The 21116-nt window shown below is 43.2% G+C and overlaps 1 protein-coding gene and 1 long non-coding RNA gene across 7 annotated transcripts in view; one reads left to right on the top strand and one right to left on the bottom strand.

Annotated features, from left to right (window-relative positions):
- Positions 1-18516, top strand: part of LOC128342975 (uncharacterized) — a 115597-nt gene extending 97081 nt beyond the window's left edge. The window contains exon 5 of the long non-coding RNA XR_008315280.1: positions 17579-18516. This is a non-coding gene — a long non-coding RNA (uncharacterized LOC128342975). The remainder of the gene's footprint in view (positions 1-17578) is intronic.
- The window catches only part of MSH3 (mutS homolog 3), a 205307-nt gene that overhangs the window by 66927 nt on the left and 117264 nt on the right, over positions 1-21116 (bottom strand). For all 6 annotated transcript variants that reach the window (XR_008315277.1, XM_053291220.1, XM_053291222.1 and 3 more), the window contains 4 exons: positions 20903-21090; positions 20205-20373; positions 10803-10867; positions 2999-3115 (listed from right to left, as the gene is read on the bottom strand). Coding sequence is in view for 5 of the 6 variants with exons in the window: in XM_053291220.1 (XP_053147195.1) it covers positions 2999-3115; positions 10803-10867; positions 20205-20373; positions 20903-21090 (539 nt within the window). In the remaining variant the exon portion in view is untranslated. The remainder of the gene's footprint in view (positions 1-2998; positions 3116-10802; positions 10868-20204; positions 20374-20902; positions 21091-21116) is intronic.

Here is a 21116-nt window from a genome sequence, read left to right as displayed (position 1 = left end):
TCTGAACCAGGGCATCGACAGAATCGCTGGCAGAACCAACCTTAAAACCTTCCAAGGCTTCTTGGAATCCTATTGAATCCAACAGACTTTTGGGGCAGACTATTCTAATAGGTCCTTCCCCACTGCGGAGGAGGGTGATGGCTGTCAGCTAACCTTAAGCAGATGGTGGTCTGTTCATGACAACAGGGAAATCACAAGAGTCCCCACCCTCAGAACACTGCCTGGATCAGAGCCGAACACAAAACAGTTTTTGTTTGCCAGCTACATGCATTGATCCCGAGAGCACTTCGGAGAGGCCCATAGTTCTCATGGCTACTATGAACTCCTGAGCAGATCCTGACAAATTGGTTCCAAAATGAACATTAAAGTGTCCCAAAACTATCAATCTGGGAGATTCCAATGCCAGCTCCACAGCCAAGTCAATCAGCTCAGTTAGGGACTCTGGCAGTGGGGTGAACAGTACACCAACAGAAGTCCCAGTCTATCCTTGGTCTCCAGATGTAGGTACACACACTCAACATAAACCAATTTCCTGACAGGAACCCTGGAGATGTTATTCTTATAGACCAAAGTGACTCTTCTTCCCCACCCACACCCTCTCACCTGCTCCAGAACAGAGTATCCTGCCAAGAGACACTGGACTCAAACTGGACCACTAGCCTCCCCCATCCAGGTCTCTTCAATACATACCAGGTCAGCTCATGCAATTTTGAAAACAATCCAAATCACCAGTGGTGTAGTTGCAAATTCAGAAGTGCAGGCACTCTTCATGACAGCCCCCACAGCCATGCCCACCCCAATAGCCACACCCCTCATACATAATACCACTACATTTGCATTTTAATACACTTTATTGTTGTGTGTGCAAACATACAGGCTGTAAAAAAACAAAACACACCCCCTTCTAAAAATAAGCCTGCCCAAAATTGCTCCTTTTCTTCAAAGATTACGGGAAGACATGATAGAGGTCTATACAATTGTGCATAGTATAGAGAGTGTGGATAAAGAGATAGAGATTTCCATTTCTCACAGCACTAGAATCAGTGGTCATCCCATGAAACAGACTGCTAGGAAATTTATGACTGACAAAAGGAAGTACTTTTTCCACACCAAGCATAATTAATCTATGGAACCCCTTGCCATGGGTACTGTAAAGCAACTTTTTACTGCATTTACATTTGCTGGGGAACAAGTGCAACTATTGACCTGAAGCTCCCCAGTATGTATATACCACATGTCTGTGCAGCAAAAATAACTGAGTCATATCTAGATATGACAGTCTATGCATGCAGATTGCATGTAATTTCTTATCTAGCGATACCTTGCTTCCAGGTTAGAAACATGTAACACATGAACCAAAAAGTTAAAAAAAACCCTGAAAGTTTCACCCACGCTCTAATTTTTGGCACCATTCACAGGACCTAAACAACTAGTGTAACTAAGAGCACCCAGACACCTTTCTTATAGCTTCTGATGATTGTACTGGGACATGCTTGCTAGCCTTACAGTTCAATCCTATGCCAGTTTATTCATAAATCCATTTCACTGAGTTCAGGTGCAGCTTGCTTACTCCCACTTCAAGTCTAACAGGATTGCAGCCTTTTAAAGTTTCAGAAGGGCTAGGCTTAAAAACATCCAGCAGGGAATGCTTTGGATTTCCAAAGTGCATTAAAACACAAGCAGAGGGTGGGGCTACTTTTTTTTTTTAATTGAGATGAGGACTCTGGAAGAATGCAATGCAATTTAAATGCAGTAGCTGCTCTGGCAGGACTGTATCATTATCCTTGGGGATTGCTACTGGCAAGAGTCGTCCCATCTCCTGAGGCAGCGTCCCGTGCACTGGGAGAAGCTGGGCAGAAGTGGAAGGAGGGAGGAACTTTTGACAAAGTCAAGTTGCTTGGCAAATAAAGCAGAGATATGGTAATTCTAATTGACCCGCTGAGAACCTACTGAAGCTCCCCGCCCTCCCTCTTCCCCAACTCACTCACATACACACACACACTGGGACTGCAGTGGTGTGCACTGAGTCTGTGCCAACTCGCAGATATAAAAACTGGGTCTTTGGTGAAGTTCTTGGGAGGCATGGTTTCAGTGGCTCACTGGCCAACCAGGGAGGCTGCAGCTTTCCTGATGCTGCTGCAGTGCGCCTCAACCGGTCTTGCCCCCAATCTTGGCAAGCCGATGTTCACTGGCCTGGCACTTCTCCCACTGCTGAGTCGCACCCCCTGCCACCGCCACTGCCCTGCACTCTTAATTTTTTGATGTGGCTGGCTTACCTGTCATCCGGTCCCCGACAGGGAAGCCGGCGTGGAATGGCATGGCCCCTGGGCTCAGATGGCCTCTGTGCATGTGCCGGGTTGCACATGTGTGGAGGTTATCTGAATCCTCGGGGCAGGGCAGGGGGCCAGGTGAAGTGTCCTGCAAAGTGCCCTGCAGCAGGCAGCGGCAGCAGCAACAGCATGTGGTGGGGAAGCCAGCCACGGCAGGCGTGACCTGGCAGCATCCCGGCTGGACTACAAACCTGCAAAATGCTAACTACAACACCATGGGAAGGTTAGAGAGATAATAGCTGTTGTTTCCATCTCTGGAGCCCTTGGCAGATGTGGGGAGGTTTAATGTTGCCAAAAATTCAAGAGTGAAGATATTGTAGTACTCTGGTTGGTGCTTTTTCTGACAGGTGTTATGATGATTGTCTTAACACTGTGATTGATGGGAGATGTACAGATATTATGGATTCTGTCACAATAGAATTGGTTCTTATGCTGGACATTCATTTAAAACTATCCATTGCTTATTTTAGAATTGCAGAATTCAGTACAAGCAGAAATAGGTTCTAAAATATTATTTCTATGTATTTTAAACATACCACATTTTGAAATGCAACCAACCCTTTATGCAAAGCAACTTCCTCACAATTATGTAGCATCTGGAGCTTTAACAACAACCCTTATATTTCATTTGTTTTATTCAATAGCAAAAACTGAATATGTAAACTCACTCTAAAAAGCGTAACCATTCAGAATTGCAGTCAAGGACTAGTTGCTCACGTAGCTGATTCAGGTGCCTGTAATTTTCTACAATAAAAGGAGTGTGGAAACGGCTGACCGCTTTTGTGCTAGAAACGAAAATCAAATAGGAAATTAAGGTTACTAAGCAATCAATCATGCATCAAATTGCACTGGCTCTTAGGACTGGTCCACACATTATATTTTTCTACACAGAAGTAGTCTCCAGACAGAAAAAGAGTTTAATATCATTTGAAGGGCAACAAAATTATTCTCAATGAGGCTGCTGCTGCTTGTATATATGCTCACCAGTTTACTTGCAACACACACACCATATGAACTGCACCTCAAATGATACAGAATATACTTTTAATACAATGAGGTTATCTCCAAATTAAAAAAAAATTAACATCTGAAGCAGTCCTAATCTTTGAACACTTAAAAAAAGCTTTTATATTAGAACATTATTTTACTAGTTTATTAAATTCTTAATTCCATTCAGCTTCATTTTAAGTAAAGCACACAATATTTTCTAGGATAAAAAACCACTTTAGTTTGAAACAATGGTTACGCTGCTTAAAAATTCACTCATGCAATAAAAAGCATTACTTTCTATACCATGTAAGCATATTATGCTCACTTACCTGCTTTTGCCACCGTGAAGAGTCATAGACGACTTCGGAAACCTTCCTCAAAAGGCTTTAGAGCAGTGATTCTCAAACTTGGGTCCTCAGGTGTTATTGGACTTCAACTCCCATAATCCCCAACCAAAGGCCACTGAGGCTGGGGATTATGGGAGTTGAAGTCCAATAACACCTGAGGACCCAAGTTTGAGAATCCCTGCTTTAGAGGAACCCTGTGAGGTTAATGGAGAGTTCCTCCACACAAAACAGAAGGCACCCAGCTCAATGCCTCTTTTTCTGCAGCACTGAAAAAAACAGGTTGCTCACCTGTAACTGATGATCTGGTAGAGATCCGTCGATATCCATAAGAATGGGTTCTGCGCCTGCGCAGGATCCCCGCGGTATCCATGCCTGAGCTTGTCGAAGCGCCCAAGCCACGCCCCCACGCTGCTGCGTGCTATATAAGGCGCGGCTGAGGCGCGTAGTCCCTCAGTTCTTGGACGACCGCCATGGAGGACGATCATCTAAATTTTTATTTTTATTTTTTTAATTTAAATTAGGTAAGTTCATCTATGAAAAAGGGAGAATATCCTGAAGAGGATAGAAGCCACACACCTGTACGCACATAGAAGTAGCACTACTGCAGAGGGGAAGGTTGGGAGGGTCTTATGGATATCGACGGATCTCTACCAGATCATCAGTTACAGGTGAGCAACCTGTTTATCTGGTTCGAGATCCGTCGATGCCCATAAGAATGGGTGTTTAGCAAGCTCCAGTAGGAGGGGGGAGCAGTAGTCAAAATAACACCTGTTTTAAAACACTTCTCCCAAAGGTAGCCTCTGCCGCAGAGCATACATCTATGGCGTAGTGCTTAATAAAGGGGGACTCTGAAGACCAAGTTGCGGCCTTACAGATATCCCTGAACGAGACCCCAGAGAGGTGTGCAGCGGAAGAAGCCTCAGCCCTGGTGGAGTGGGCTTTAATGGCTTCCGGAGGTGATTTGCCTTGTAGATGATATGTCAGGAGAATAAGCTCCACCAACCATCTGGACAATCTTTGTCTTGAAATTGGGGATCCTTTCCTTGGCCCTTCATACGATATGAATAGCTGAGTAGATAGCCTAAAGGGTTTTGTGCGGTCCACGTAGTATAGGAGCGCACAGCGTACGTCCAGAGCATGCAACGAGCGCTCCAGAGCAGAAGTAGGGTTCCCGAAGAATGTAGGCAAGATGATATCCTGGTTCAAGTGGAAGTCGGATACAACTTTTGGTAGGAATGTAGGGTCTAAGCGCATACGGACTTTGTCTGGTTGAAATAAAGTATAAGGGGGATCCACCCTGAGAGCTGCCAGTTCGCTCACACGTCTTGCTGTTGTGATAGCAATCAGGAAGCTCGTCTTCCAGGAAAGGTGTTTAAGGGAGGTCGTAGCCATGGGCTCAAAAGGAGCCTGAGTCAGTGATGATAGAACTAGCGATAAGCTCCATGGATCTACTGGTGTTCTAATTGTAGGGTACACCCTTGACAGGCCTTTCAGGAAGGCCTTGCTCAATGGGTGCGAAAATAGTGTAGAGCCGTCACTACCCGGATGGTATGCGGACAACGCAGATAGATGGACTCTCAAAGACACGTTAGCCAGACCTTTTGCTTTCAAAGATGTAAAGTATCGTAGAACCTCACGGACTGAAGCTCGTTTAGGAAGGAATCCCTTGGAGAGTGCATATGACCTAAAACGGTCCCACTTGTGCTTGTAGTTGCGTCGCGTAGATTCTTTGCGCTGATTAAGTAGGATATGAGTCAGCAGACTATCCTCCACACAGTTAGACGGAGGGTTTGGACGTCTGGGTGCAGAACAAGACCTCCGTCTTGAGTGAGGAGATCCGGATAGTAAGGTAGGTGTCTGTAGCAGTTCTTTGCCAGTCTGCGTACCTGTGGAAACCAAGGTTGCCTTGGCCACCACGGAGTCACTAGGATGCAGTTGGTCGGATTGCAGAGAAGTCAAGTTACCACTCTGTGTATTAATGGCAGGGGGGGAAACACGTAAGGCGTCTCTAGGGACCAATCCAACTGAAAGGCATCTCCAAGAGACAGAATGTCGTGGCCCGCCCTCGAACAGAAGCGATCGCATTTCGTGTTCTCTGAGCAAGCAAAGAGGTCCACTGAAGGCCTCAACCACCGGTCGAAGAAGGGAGTTATCACATCCGTCCGGAGTTCCCATTCGTGCTGACGGTCCTGCAAGAAGACTCTGCTCAGGTCGTCTGCTAGGGTGTTGTCCAGGCCTTTGATGTGAACAGCTTTGGAGTAAATGCGGTGTAGAATACACCAGTGCCACATCTGAAGACCGTCCCTCCCTGGCGGTTTATATATGCCTGGGCGGTTGTGTTGTCGAGGTGGATCTGAACAATTTTCCCTTGAAGGACAGGTAGGTATGACTGTAGTGCTTGAAAAACAGCTAGAAGCTCTAGGAAGTTGATGTGCAATTTGGCACGTTGAGGGGACCACTTCCCTTGAATTTTGTGGTTGTCGCAATGGGCCCCCAGCCCTGGAGCGAGGCATCCGTCGCCATCCAAACTGAAAGGGAGGGGGATTGAAAGGGTACTCCCTTGAGTAGGTTCTTCCGATTGGTCCACCAGGAGAGCGACCGAAGTACTTCCGGGTGAAGTAGAAGGCGCTTTGATTGACTGTCTCTGATGGGACAAAATACTGAAAGAAACCAGAGTTGGAGCTTTCTCATTTTGAGTCTTGCATAATAGATTACCGTATTGCAAGCTGACATTAGGCCCAACAGACGTTGAATCATACGGGCTGGTTGTAGGGGATGATCTTGAAACTTGGAGATGAGGTTCAGAATGCAGTTGAATCTCTCCTCCGGGAGAAAAGCTCTTTGTTGTGTTGTGTCTAGGATTGCCCCTATGTAGGAGATTATAGATGATGGTTCCAGGTGCGATTTCTTCCAGTTTATCTCGATGCCCAAGTCGTGAAGTAGGTTGACTACATATTGGATGTGCAAAACTAACTCGTCTTTGACCTTTGCGGTCAGGAGCCAGTCGTCCAGTAGGGGTAGACCGATACTCCCCTGGTTCTTAGATGGGCAATCACCGCTGCCATACATTTTGTAAAAACTCGCGGAGCGGTGGACAGTCCGAAGGGCAATACATTGTATTGAAACACTTTGTCGCCGACAGTGAAACGTAGATATTCGCGGTGGTCCGGACGTATATTGATATGAAAATAGGCGTCCCTGAGATCCAGCGTCGCAAGCCACTTTTCCCCCTGGAGTAGTGGGAGGATCTGTTGCAAGGCCATCATATGGAACTTTTTGACATGGATGAACTTGTTCAGGCAACGGAGGTCCATGATGGGACGGATCCCCCCATCCCTCTTGGGGATCTGAAAATAGTGTGAATAGAACCCCATTAGCCTGTCTGCCCATGACACCGGGGCAATAGCCCCCTTCTCCAGAAGTTCCTTCACCTCCTGCAGAAGCAGCATTGAGGGAGTGCGTCTTATCCCCGTGAAGCGTGGAAGAGTCCTGAATTCGATCGCGTAACCATACGTTATAATCTTCAGGACCCACCGGTCCGATGTTATATTGTGCCATGCGGGGGCATGGCTTGCCAGTTTGATTGTTGGCTGGGACGGAAAGATGGAGAGATCCGTCAGTGCTGGTGGAGAAGCCCCCGCTGGCAGGGAAGAGGGGATGTATGGAGACAGTAGGGAGGCAGGTGTCAATGGGCAGTCCACAGTTTCAAAGACGCTTTTGGGCTTCCTGTGGCTTCGCTCGCTGTGATTGAGGAGCCTTTTTCTTATTATAGAACGGGCGACGCTGGTAAGACGAGTAGGGTTTCCTAAAGTCACGCCTGTCTTGTGATCTGTATGAAGGTCTGAATTTTCCATAGTTGTTCCTGTACGTTGATGCTGAGGAAGAGGTCGAGGGATGCGAGCTAAAAGTCTTTGCAGTGAATTTTGATTTCTTTAACTGCTCCATAGTGGAGTCAGTTGTTTCACTGAAAAGGCCAGTACCATCAAATGGCAATCCTTCTATTCTCTCTCTCATGTCCATTTGGAGTCCCGTAGACCTCAGCCAAGCATGTCTTCTCAGGGTTATTGCTGCCGCCATTGCCCGGGATTCGCTCTCAGCTAGATGTTTGGCAATGCTGAGCTGTCTGCGCGTTAGGTCCCCTGAGTTCTCTAGGACTTGGTGGAACTTAGCCTTAAAGTCTTCTAAGGGTAGGCAGTCCAAATCTTTTTCCAACTGTTCCCAGAGACCAGGAGTGTACATTGTAGTGCAGGCTGCATAGTTCACTACCTTAATAGAAAGGCAAGAGGTCGAATAGATCTTCCTTCCCAATAGGTCCAGTTTCCTGCCTTCCTTGTCAGGAGGGACTGTATACCTCTCGCCAGACTTAGACTCCGCGGCACAATCTATTACTAGAGAGTTAGGCGCCAGGTGCTTGAGCAGATAGTCATTGTCCTTATCTTGAATCCTATAGAGATTTTCCAATTTCTTTGAAGTCGGGGTGGAAGTGTGGAGGACTTCCCAAGCGCATTTTGCAGCCCTTGTAATTACTGGTAACATTGGAAGGGCAACTGGGGCAGTCATTTGAGTCTTCAACATAAATTTATATACTGGGTCGTCGATAGTCGTCAACTGCGACTGGATATCTAGACCAAGAGCATCAGCCATGGCCCGAATCTGTTTGTGGTATGCTTTCATTTCATCATTTGGTGAAACATAGGTCACCGGTGCCACATCTGTAGGTGGTTCCACAATGGAACTGGAGTCTTCAGGGTCGGACTCAAAGTCAGAGGAGCTGTAATGTTCCAAAGGAGAGGCAGGTTACAGCTGAGCGTCCTCAGCACGGTGAGGATCCGTTTGCGTGGCTGAATTGTTTTGTAGTTTTAGAAGATCTGTCTGTGTAGATGTAGACTTAAGGTGGAGTGATGAAGTCTGTGTGGCGCGATGGTTCCTCACGGACCCACACGTTTGGGTCGCAATTGTCGTAAAGGTGGAAAAGGGATGAGCAGGTGTCACTGGTCTCCAGGGCAGGTTAGCGCCATCTCTGTAGGGACCAGCTGGAAAAGAGACTCCTAATGAAGGGTGTCTGTAGCCACAGGAATGCCAAGGAGTGTGTGGCAAGTTGTTGGAGGATGGTGGAGCTGGAGGATGAGACAAGGTAGGCGTTTCTCCCTGAGCTTCAACGCCCACTGAAGGGAAGCTGGTAAATGTCGAGCGGCCGCTCGACGTCGAGTCCAGGAGAGACAGAAGAGATCGGGTTGCTGCTGGGAGAGACTCTTTGGCATCGACATCCACTATCTGGAAAGTCGGCATTGGGGGTCGATATCGAGGGTTTACTTGCGTCGATGTTGACAGGACTGGAGTGTGCAAAGTGGATGGCACAAAGGCCGAGGCTTGTGGTGTCGATGGAGAGGCAGACGAAGCTAGAGGTGTTGGAGCCGGTGAGAGGGTCCTTGCTGTCGGTATCGAAGCTCGTGGAGAACGCTGAAGGTTCGAAGCCTGCTCGTCGTCAGGCAAAACTCGTCTGGCGTCGAAGGAGGAAATAGGGTCCGATGTAGTCAGTTGAGATGGTTCGGCATCGAGCACTCTCAACGTCGACATGTTGGTAACGGGAGAATGCGACGAAGGGGCATCCACGTCGATAATTATCGGTGTCGAGGAAACAGGTGGCTCCTCCAGAATCACCGTCTGTACTGCGGAGTCAGTCGACATCGATGGCTTCGATATCGATTCCGATGATTGCGCCGTAGAGGGAGATGGTGTGTGGCCCCGCGGGCTCTCGCGAGTCTTTCGACGCTTAGAGTCAGTCGGAGTCGAGAGGTCATCATGTCGATGTTTCAAAGCCTTATCACGGTCTTTGGAGTGATGTGAGGGCTTCGAGGTAGAAGAGCCTGAGCTCTTTGATGAGGTCTTTTCGAGTGTCGAGCGTCTATCTGAAGTCGAGGCGCTTTTCGACATAGACAAAGTTTTGGCGGGAACCATGTCAGAGGTTTTTCCCCTGCTCGACGTCAAAGAAGGTTTTGGCGCCTTAGATGTCGACGGTCGAGGAGTGCCTGGTGTAGAAGGGCTCAAAACATCATCGTAAATCGCCGCACGGAGGCGAAGAGCTCGATTCTTTCAAGTCTGTTTCGAGAAAGACAGACAGATATTACAGGAGGAGACGTTATGCTCCTCACCAAGGCACAAAAGGCAGAGATCATGAAGGTCTTTGGAAGGTAACTTAGCCCTGCAGCCTTCACACCATTTGAAAGATTTTTTTCCGTCAGCCATATCAAGGTCAAAGCCGTACCGCGTCCGTTTGCCAGAAGTCACTGAAGCCAGTCCAAAACAAGAGCCAGAGGATCGCCGAAAGCCGTTCCGTAAGTAGAGCCAGAGAATTCCGATATTTTCAGTCCGAGTCAAGAGGATAGATGAACAACCGAGGAACTAGTAAAGACGAAGAGGCACAGACCGCAGGTCTAGGACACAAGGCGGTCGGAAAAGAACTGAGGGACTACGCGCCTCAGCCGCGCCTTATATAGCACGCAGCAGCGTGGGGGGCGTGGCTTGGGCGCTTCGACGAGCTCAGGCATGGATACCGTGGGGATCCTGCGCAGGCGCAGAACCCATTCTTATGGGCATCGACGGATCTCGAACCAGACCTGGTTGTTATACACAGCAGGTGATCAGTGACTTCTTTTTTCTAGTGATGATATCTACCATGATATGCAATGTTATATAGATCCATAAAGCTGCATCATTGGGCTGCTGCAGCCCTCGAAGGCAGCCCCAAGTGGGTAAGAATAGGCAGTAGGGCAAGCAGCATTTCCCCAATTGTCGTGGAAGGGGGGAACTGTCTAAGTGTTGCTTGTGCTAGCACCTGTTCTTATCAGTGTCAGGTCCGCAGCAGCCCCAGGGCACAGCTGTATGCTCCATAACACTGTGCATCCCGTGGTCCGATAAACACTGAAGATCTTGACTCACAATATGATTACATGTAGTCCATGCAGAAATTAGTACTGGTGACATGTATCCTCCAGTGTTGTTTTACCTGAAACTTCAAGCATTTTACAGAATTTCTCCCGCTATTCATCATAGTGTTTTCCTCAATGTTGTTTGCTTCATTAGTCAAAGTAATAAAATAAATGGTTATTGCATAGAAGATATTATCTTTACACACCTGCTAACTTTAATCCAATCAGATGGTATGGAAGATGTGAGCGAGTTCTTGACTTCAATCTGAAACTAAAATTACAGAGGTAAAATTCCAGAAGAGTAGGCATGCTTGTTTGTTGAAAGCAGGAGCTCTGTAGCACCTGAAAGACCTAACAAATTTAGCGTGGGACAAGCTTTTATGGCCTAGACTCTACTTCATCAGATACATCTAGCTACAAAGGTTTATGCCTTAATAAATTGTGTAGTGTTTACTACAATATTCTTATTTTTACAGCATGCCATATTTTTCAAGACAACACCCATAAAAATGTCAATACATACACTGAATAAACTGGAACAATGAAGACTGTACAAGCAACCACAGGATTAAATGCGAATCTTGCTGAAAATTTCTACCATTTAATCAGAGTTGTGGGTATCATAAGTCGATTACAACTTATGATGCAAGGACTTCATCTAGTCAGACCAAGGTTTATACATATAGCAAGGCTGCTTGGTTTCTCAAGATTCCCATAGACAAAGTGAAGAAAGGGTGGAATGAAGCATTAACTAGGTACATCCTTCAGGGCATATTTCCATGCAAACCCACAGGATTGCTATACAAATTTTGAATTTGGTAGCTGGCACAGAATTTGCATTTTTGAAATCGATATGTCATTTCTTTGTATATACCACTTTCAGCTACACTAAAAAAAGTTGAAAACATGTAAGCATATTATGCTGACAATCTCATATGCCAATGACAAACTGAGCAGATCATCCACTGGTTGGGATGGGGCTTTATTGACCCATGGCAGCAATACTTCTGAGCAAACCTATTCCCAATATCCCTTTGCCTCTTGTCTACTCAGTCAGAGTGTCTTTACAGACACTGGCTTATTTCAACATGAACACTGATTATTGTGGGTGATTCTGTGGCGGATTCAGACAACGTTCTTCGCATCCGGTAACTTGATTGTATGATCTGCATAACTATCTGGGCCACACACATATCTTTTCATGCCACATTTATTCCAAGTTTATTGCGGAAGGGAAAAACCTTGTGCTAGGTAGAAAGGTCTAGCTGGACCATAGTGTAACATTGAGCTGAACGGTTGTCTGTATAGATGGTGAGATATGGGAGGGTTGGCTCCCAAGTGTACATCCCTGCATACACTTCTGCACTTGAGCTCACCGCTATTCCTGGCTGCACTTTTAATTCCAGTTCTCAGCTTGTGTGGTCTTCCTCCCACCCCAAGTTGGCCAGTTGCCAGTGTGATTGATATTATAATCTTTTGGCCCCCTTTTAAATTTTTTACTGATATTTTAGCATAATTCCTGCAATGTTGGTTCTTTTTTAGATTAGCCATTAGGGGGGAAAGCCATCACTCCTTCCTCTCCCAAGCCTTCTCTGTCTCTTCCCACCACCACATGATTCACGGTTGCTGAGAATCAGGAGCCACTCTAAACCACATCAAAGGGGCATTAGAAATATTGTTTCTATCCTGACTGCTCCCATCATGGGGATTTAAATGGCAGAAAGTCAAGCCTCATAACTTTATAAAGTGTGTGGCACAGAAATTCAGATGGTATAATGGCCTCAAGATTCTTCTTGCATGCAACTTTCATCTCATTCTGACAAGAAAAACAAGTTATAAGCATTTTCATGATTTACCATTACATCCTATGGGGAAAGCATCAGGGAAAGAAGTGAAGTCAACCAAATGTAGCAGCAGCAACCTTCATGCCCTACTCCTCAGGCTGCAACACCCCAAGAACCACTCCCTTTGTTTCCCTATTATGTTTTACCTACATTTACATTTTTAAAAACAAAAATCACATATTATTCTCCCAATAGTCAAATAATTTATCTTAAATGTTAGTTAAGCATAATAATTTAACTTAATTTAAAAAAAAGAAAGCAAGCAAATTGTGGTCTCAATATCACAATATATGCATATTTATTTGGAGGCAAGTTCACTATGTTCAGCAGAAGTTACTTCCAGGAAAATATGCACAAGATTGCAGCCAAGTCATTAAAGGAATAATTGGGCAGAAGGAACAATTCAGCAAGTTTTCAGGAAGTGTTTTATTATGTGATAAGCAACGATGTGCAGAAAACCAGGAGCCACCAACACCCAAATCAAACATGGTTTCTTCTATTCCAATCTCCATGGGAGTCTTGGCAGAAATGTGTGTTTGTGTGGCATGGGGAGCTGCAGAAGTTTGATAAACTGTAAGTGTGCTAAACTGGAAGTGAACAACAAATTTTAAAATTTAAAAAGTCTGAGCATAAACACAGTAAGCATTGGGAAGGCAACAATGGGTGAGACACTGGTTCCTCAATGCTCCATGCCTGGTGCAGGCAGAAAACAGTAGAATGAGGTACCACAAGAGCTGTTAGTTGTAGACAGACAACTGTGACTCTACACACACTTCATTGTGCAAACCTATGAAACCTAGTATAAAAAAATTCCCTTCATCTGGAAATTTTCTGTGACAAAAAATGCAGAATTATTGGAAAACCTTAAACATTGCTATAAATTTTTATTTTAAAACAGAATAAATAGCAATAAACATAGTAAGTGGAGAAATCTGGGTTAGGTAATACTTTCTGATTCCACTGGTGCTAACTGTGATCACCTGTGAGATAATTATGATTTGTATCCTTATAAATAATTGAGGGCAGGGGGTAGGAGAAAAATCCCAAGGCTTGTTGCTGTTTTCTTAGGTGTGTGTCAGTAGCCAGCTCTCCAGTGCATGGCAATGCTGGAGATGTATATAAACAGGAGTTGGAATATTAACATCTGGGCTCATCGCTTGATTGATGGTTCGGGGGTAAAGGATCTGTTGTCAGATCTCCTGCCTTTAAATATGTTGATATAATACTTCTTGGAAAGAGCTAACCTGACCATGCAGGTCTATTAGACTAAAAGAACAATATTTCTCATGTTACCTAAGCCATATCTTAGGGGCTCTTGAAATTCCTAGTATGTCCAGCAGAAAGCAGAGCTTTTGGGACTGACCTAGATATGCAAGGAAGCAAGGACAGCTTCTCATAAGATACCCAAGAATCTATACACTCCTTTACATTAAGACCATTTACCTCCACCTTGAAAACTGGAGGGGAAAACTAGATGTGATCACAGGATCACATAACTGATTTTTCCCTCTGTTTTTTAAAAAAAAACTTAACAGCACCAAGAGGGTACCCAAATTCTATGAGGAATGTGACATGAGGGTGTTTGCACACACCCTTTCACCTAGGGCAAATCACTGCATGGGGAAATATTCATCAGGAAAATGGCATAGGAGAAAGAAAGGGTTAAAACCCTCCTCCTCCAGCACCACAATCTTAACAGGATTTAGCCCCCACCCACCCCCTACAGCTGCCATTAAACATTTGGAGATCTGATCATGGATTTCCCACTGTTACATCTAGTTTGACCCTCAGAAAATGAGCCTCTCGCCTGTCTTGAGTGCCTGGTATACTAACAACTGCCAAACTAAAGAATAATTAAGGCTTCCACAAGCTGAAAATCTACAGTATCCCCCCCCCCCATATCACCCAGTTATACTAGAAGAGAAGTGTGGTTTTATGAAATATCTTTTGGGTTTCTTGCCAATATGGAGGTTAGTCTCCATGCTGTTTGCCATATTGGAATATTTGTTAATGGAATTAACGTATGATACAAACATTAAACAACATACTTGTTTGTCAAATAAACATTTCTTTTCAACCAGAATGACAAAAAGTTATTTGTATGATTACTAAGAGTGCAGATTACATAAATAATGATGAATTACCATATTACTTTGCTATATTGATATTCCCAAATACTTCGGCTCTGACTCTATTACAAATCCCACATCTATTTTCCAAACTTCACCAGGGTACTCATATGTAACCAATATAGCTGCATTAGCTTCAAATCATTTTTCTATTACTATCACTCTAATCCCAGATATTAAATACAGTTCTATATAAAGAGATTATCTTCAGTCGATAAAGCCCTTTTCAAGGGTAAACAAGGAGCAAGTGATATAGAAGTAGGATAGGTATGCTGTCTGTGGTGTTTGCCGTGAGCATACAGGATTTTTTTTTTAAGGATGTAACACTTGGTGAATCAACACCTTCTCACACTGCCCCTGCGCAAACATGCATCTTTAACCAACCAACCAACCAGATTTTCTGGTAGCTTAATTGAGCTGTCCTGCTGACAGCTCAATTGCAGGGGAGTTGCAGCAGGAGAGAGGGCATGCCCTCAACTCCTGCCTGTGGCTTTCAGCGGCATCTGGTGGGCCACTGTGCGAAACAGGATGCTGGACTAGATGGGCCTTGGGCCTGATCCAGTAGGGCTGTTCTTATGATCATCTCTCTGAAATCATATGTAAATACTCAGATCCAAATTTCAGAGTATACTTAAATTATAAAGTCTGTATGACACACAGCACACATTTATATAGAACATGCAACCCAACTCCAATTTCCTAGTTCTTTTGGAAAAGGAGACTTCACTGCAATGAACTATACATATTCTATGCCATGTACAGCTGTAATTTTACCTCCTCTCAGCCAATCCTGTAAATGTAAAATCTAATTCAACTTCAGATAAGACTTGATTACACTCAGGGATGACACTTCAGATTCCAAGAGGGGCACAAAGCATGTTCATTTAGGAACTCAGGGAAACATACTTGGTCCCTCTTTATTTAATTCTCACAACAACCCTTTAATATATTGTTGAGGAATATTAAAGGGGGGCTAGAATATGAATGTAACTTATATTGTGTTTACCCTTACAACAAACCAATGAGATGGATCTCTTTTATTCCCAGTTATTTTATTTATTCATCAAATTTGGAGACTGCCCCAAACTTCCATCTCTGGGCAGTTTACAACATCACAAAACAAATTAAAGACCAAAATGAAAAGCTTAAAACTATTTAAAACCACAGTCTAATCTAAAAGCTTGGGTGAAAAAATAAGTATTTAATGACTTCTTAAAAGTTGTCAGAGATGGGGAGGCTGTTATTTCAGCAGGGAGTGCATTCAGCAGTCTCGGGGCAGCAACAAAGAAGGCCCATCCCTGTGTAGCCACCAGAGAAGGTGGTGGCAACTGCAGATAAACAACTCAATTACACATGGAGATCTCAGCTGGGAATGGGAATTGTCAGATGCCATAGAGACTTCATGACAAAGCCAGAACTTGAACACAGGCCTTAGAAGTCCAAAGCCTACTTCAACATTATGCTATACAGGTGTGTACACATATTTGGTTGTGTGTGAATTACTGCACATCATCATCATCATTATTATTATTATTAATTTGATTTCTATACCACCCTTCCAAAAATGGCTCTGGGCGGCTTACACAGAGAAATAATAAATAAATAAGATGGATCCCTGTCCCCAAAGGGTTCACAATCTAAAAAGAAACACAAGATAGACACCAGCAACAGTCACTGGAGGTACTGTGCTGGGGGTGAATAGGGCCAGTTACTCTCCCCATGCTAAATAAAGAGAATCACCATGTTAAAAGGTGCCTCTTTGCCAAGTTAGCACATATATTTATATAAAAAATGAACCTAGATAGTCCCCACTCCCAACTGCAGGGTACAGAAAGAAGTGGACTTTTGCATTTAATTGAATATAAGTGTGAGCTGAATATGTGTACACAGATTGTGTGTTAAACACAATATGAATGTAGTGAAGGGAAGGATTTAAGGGAGTTCTAGACCCCACTTAGAGCAGCTGCTGGGGGTGGGCGGGCCTTCCAAATAAGGAAAAAAGCCTGGGAAATTCAAAACAGAAGGATCAATCTAGAAGACTGGGTGGGAACTACATACACACAGCCACCTACTGGGGAGGGGAAAGCTTTGTTCTGTTGGTTAGTTCTGTCCCAGGAGTGCTCTGGCTGAGAGTTGATGGGGCAATGGGAAGGCCACAGCCAGTGAGTAACAAGTTAGGACCACTTCAGTTAAATGTGTGAGGGGAGTTATTTTTCTTTACTGTATTGCTTGAAATCTGAGCTGACGGGTTAATGAAAACTCTCTCTTTTTTACAATCTTTTTTACAATGCTTTATGAAGAGACAATTGATCTTATTGCATAATCTTGTTTTTCTTTTAATGTAATAGTAACCTTTTGTATTTGCATTGAACATAAAGTGTGAACAATTGTACGTGCTTACAGTACACAGACTGTGTGTTAAGTATGTGTATGTGTGTTAAGTATGTGAAAAAGGCTTTAATTTACTCTATGTTCAAATGGTAGTGGGATCTAACATCTACTTTCTTTTTAATATTAAAAATAGACAGATATAGAACAGTGAAGATGCAATGCTAGCATGCCAAGCTGTGACCTACTAAAGCAGAAGAAATGGATCTAAGATGATTAAAAGTGTTGCAAATTGAGAGATGTTGAATGTTGTAAATCTAATCTGCATAAATTGTCATTTGGCTTTTAATCTACTGTATATGTATTTATAGTTTGACTGTTTTATACATACATACATATATAATATTTTAAATGATTATTTTAAAAAAGATTATGTCTTTGTTTCTTGAACTATAATGTAACCCCCAATACATTGTTGCTCTGTAAGAAGTCTTCCACTGCCATGTATGCAAGAACTACTAAGTCATTTTCTCTGTCCATGCATATTGGAGCCAAGCCTATAGCTATAGAAGCAGAATAAAATACAAAAGCAGAAAATTCTACACTGCACAAAATAAAAAGAATAACTTATGAAAAATTAGCCTGTTCTCATAATTTTTGCCTTCTCTTTATTCCTTACAGTTTTTGATCAAAAGGTCCTAAAAATTAACGTTGGCCATCTGGATTTCAATGCCATCTGGAAGATCAGATTAAGGCAAGTAGATTTTAATCAAATTATAAATTACAACAAACCAGCAGCCAAAGATGTGATCATTAGTTCAAACTAACATGACACTCACCCTGTATCATCTACTCTTTCCACTAGCTAAGCTCCCTTGCTTGTTTAATTCCCAGTGTCCTAACAGCACAGTTTTTCCTAATCACTTGATATTGTGTGAAGTTCTATGGCAACCTTACCAATTTCTCTTATCAATTCAATTCCAGCACCACTATCTCTCCCTCAACTTCTTCCCTACTGCCTACTCAATAGTCTTGTTCTAGGTGGCTCATGGAAAATTAAATATATAATTAAAAGGTAGTTCTCCAAATACATCATTTATAATCAAATATACTATGTCCTTTATTTTTCTTGAATTTTAATTATAACTTCACTGTGACAAGAGATAGCAGAGTGCAACAAGCTCTACTGTTCCCAGCCTCTCTCAACAATGCATTGGAAAAGGACACAGGGCTTTTTAATGCAAATTCTTTGCAGCACTATATTTAATTTGCTTCCTGGTGGGCTAGAACAACTTGCTTGAATATAATTATCTTATGTACTTGTTTTTTATTCTAATTTTTGCTGGAGTCTTATGAAGAATATATAAATAGGAGTGGGGGCTATGAGTAACACTTGACGGTCTGGGGAGTCTGCTGGTGCAAAAAAAATTTAAGAATGCTTAATCCAAAAGTGTGAAGCCAGCATCCATGCCAGTTTGGAGTCTGACACGTTGAGTGGTCTTAAGGTGCCGTTCCATCCATGTGAGCCTCAATGGAACTAAAGGGAAAGGCCATCAGTCTTTGGATTGAAGACCAGACCCAGAAGAAAGTGCCAGAGAGGAACAGCAATCCACAAGAAAGCGCTGCAGCTCTACAGCCACTTTGTGGTGGAGGGCGGTGGTAACACCAGAAGGCATAGAGTCCAGTTTCCAGGCCAGCAGTGGCTGGTCTGAGAAGTTTAAGCACTGCTACAGCCTCTACCATTTGAAATGAGTCTAGATAATCAGTTTCCTCCAAGACTGCCTGAAGCTGGGAAGCCACAGAACTCAGTTACCTTACCCAGCAATGTAAGGTTGGAGACAGGCCTATAGTTACTTGACTCTGAGGAATCCAAAGCAGGCTTCTTCAGAAAAGATCTAATAATTGCCTTCTTAAGACAAAGACATCCTGCGCTTCTTCAGAGAAGCTCTACCAGGCCTTCTATGACAATCCCCCTGGCTGATAATACAAGCCAAGTCAGACAAGGGTCAAGAGAAGAGGTGGTAGGCCTCTCTGTTCCAATCAGCTTGTCCACATCATCAGGACTCACAAGCTGAAACTGATCCAGCCTAGGAGTCGTCGCTGGACACCTTCTCATCAGACATTATAGTAATTGTGGGATCTGAATATAAGTTGGCTTGAATACTAGAGATTTTATCCACAAAGAATTTATTAAAAACATCACAGCAAGTAACTGATGGTTCAAAGTTCTGATTCAAGGGAGGAGGGGCACACACTAGCCCTCTCACAACCTTGAACTTCACTGGGTGTGCCAGGCTTTTATTTTTTAATGTATGTGTATGTGTCTGTTTTCCCCATTTTTCTCTTGTTTTCATGGTTGTTTTAATTTATGTAAACCGCCTCAAGTCTATGGAAGTCAGGTGGTCAATAAATTTGCTAAATAAATAAATAAATGGATTGTTGTGTTCAAAGAACTGGCATCATATCATGCAGATGACAACACAGGTTAAAGCCAATGATTTTTTACAAACTAAATACATGGTACATATGTTGGTAACCTCCAGACTTGACTTCTGCAATGCGCTCTATGTGGGACTGCCTTTGTACGTAGTCCGGAAGCTTCAGTTGGTACAGAACGCGGCGGCCAGGTTGGTCTCTGGGTCATCTCGGAGAGACCACATCACTCCTTTGTTGATAGAGTTACACTGGCTGCCAATAGGTTTCCGGGCAAAATACAAAGTGCTTGCCATAACTTATAAAGCCCTAAATGGCTTAGACCCTGGGTATCTAAGAGAACGTCTTCTTCATTATGATCCCCACCGCCCACTGAGGTCGTCCAGAGAGGTCCATCTCCAGTTGCCGCCAGCTCAGCTGGTAGCCACACGGGGACGGGCTTTTTCGGTTGCTGCCCCGAGACGATGGAATGCGCTCCCTGCTGAGATACGATCCTCCCCATCTTTCACAATTTTTAGAAAGCATTTGAAAAGCAACCTCTTCACCCAAGCTTTTTCTGTTCTTTAAATTTTAAGGTTTTAATTCATGGTTGATTTTTAAATTGTTAAATTGTTTTAAGTTTTTGTATATTTTTTAACTTGTTTTATACTATTGTTAACCGCCCAGAGATGAAAGTTTGGGGCAGTGTACAAATGTAAGTAAATAAATAAAGTGAAATGCTACCAGTATTAGAACAATTTAGGCAATAGAAACAAATAAGATGCCAAAATAGTGAATATAAAAAACTTCTGTTTAATACAGAATATAATGGATAAGATGCATGGAATGTTAGCACACAACCAGACGAAAAACACATGATATTAATACTTGTTACCTCTTGTCCCGATACTGTTACATAATCTGCAAAGGGGCAATTCAGCATTTTTTGTATATCCTGAAGGTGTAACTGGATTTGATAGAGGACGTCCTGAATATCATCCTTCCTCTTCCTTATTAAAGGAAAATCTTCAAGATCCTTGAACAGCTGTGTTTTGTCTCCAGTTCTAATTATAGATAATCCAAAATTATGTTTAGAATTCTACTGAAATCACAATTCCCCCAACCCCGCAATTCCATAGTTCTGATCAGCATTATATATGTCCTTTAATATAAGTGATAAAAACAGGCTGATAACTCCTGTAGGCTTTTCTTCCATTCAGTTTAGAAATGTCTGATTTGTTCTCACAAGATTGCTTATAGGAGGCTGCTAATAGCTGTGGTTACCCCTATACTCTACAACAAGAAGATTATACAATCTCTATAGTTAATTTTTAGTTTTGCATTGTTAATGAAAGAAAACTCTAAAGTCAGTATCAGTCAAAAATTTATAAAAGCAAGATGATAATAAATACTTCCCCCCTCTTGCACTTTACAGTCAACAACTAGATAAAGTACTATAAAATACTTTTCAGTTTGAAATATGCTTTGGCAGGCTTTCAAACACTGATGAACTGCTTAATGTTCTATAAGAGAGGACATTTAACCATTTTTGTATAACAACAAGTAAATTAATTATGCATTCAGTTTACTTACTTTGCAGCTTCTTCATTAAGTATGCTTAAAAAATCTGTTGATGAACTGAGCAATTCAGGAATTTCCAAGAGGCTGTTCTGCAGTAAGGATGCTTGTACCTGAGTCTGTATAGCTGGAACCAGTGCTGTGATTGATGCTTCCAACTGTGAGAGTGTGTTGACGACCAGATAAAACTCTTGAGTGGAACACTGAAAAGTAGAAACCAATCCAGTTT

Source organism: Hemicordylus capensis, chromosome 2 (genome assembly GCF_027244095.1).
Source record: "Hemicordylus capensis ecotype Gifberg chromosome 2, rHemCap1.1.pri, whole genome shotgun sequence".
Taxonomy (NCBI): Eukaryota; Metazoa; Chordata; class Lepidosauria; order Squamata; family Cordylidae; genus Hemicordylus; species Hemicordylus capensis.
This window is presented reverse-complemented; position numbering and strand designations above follow the sequence as displayed.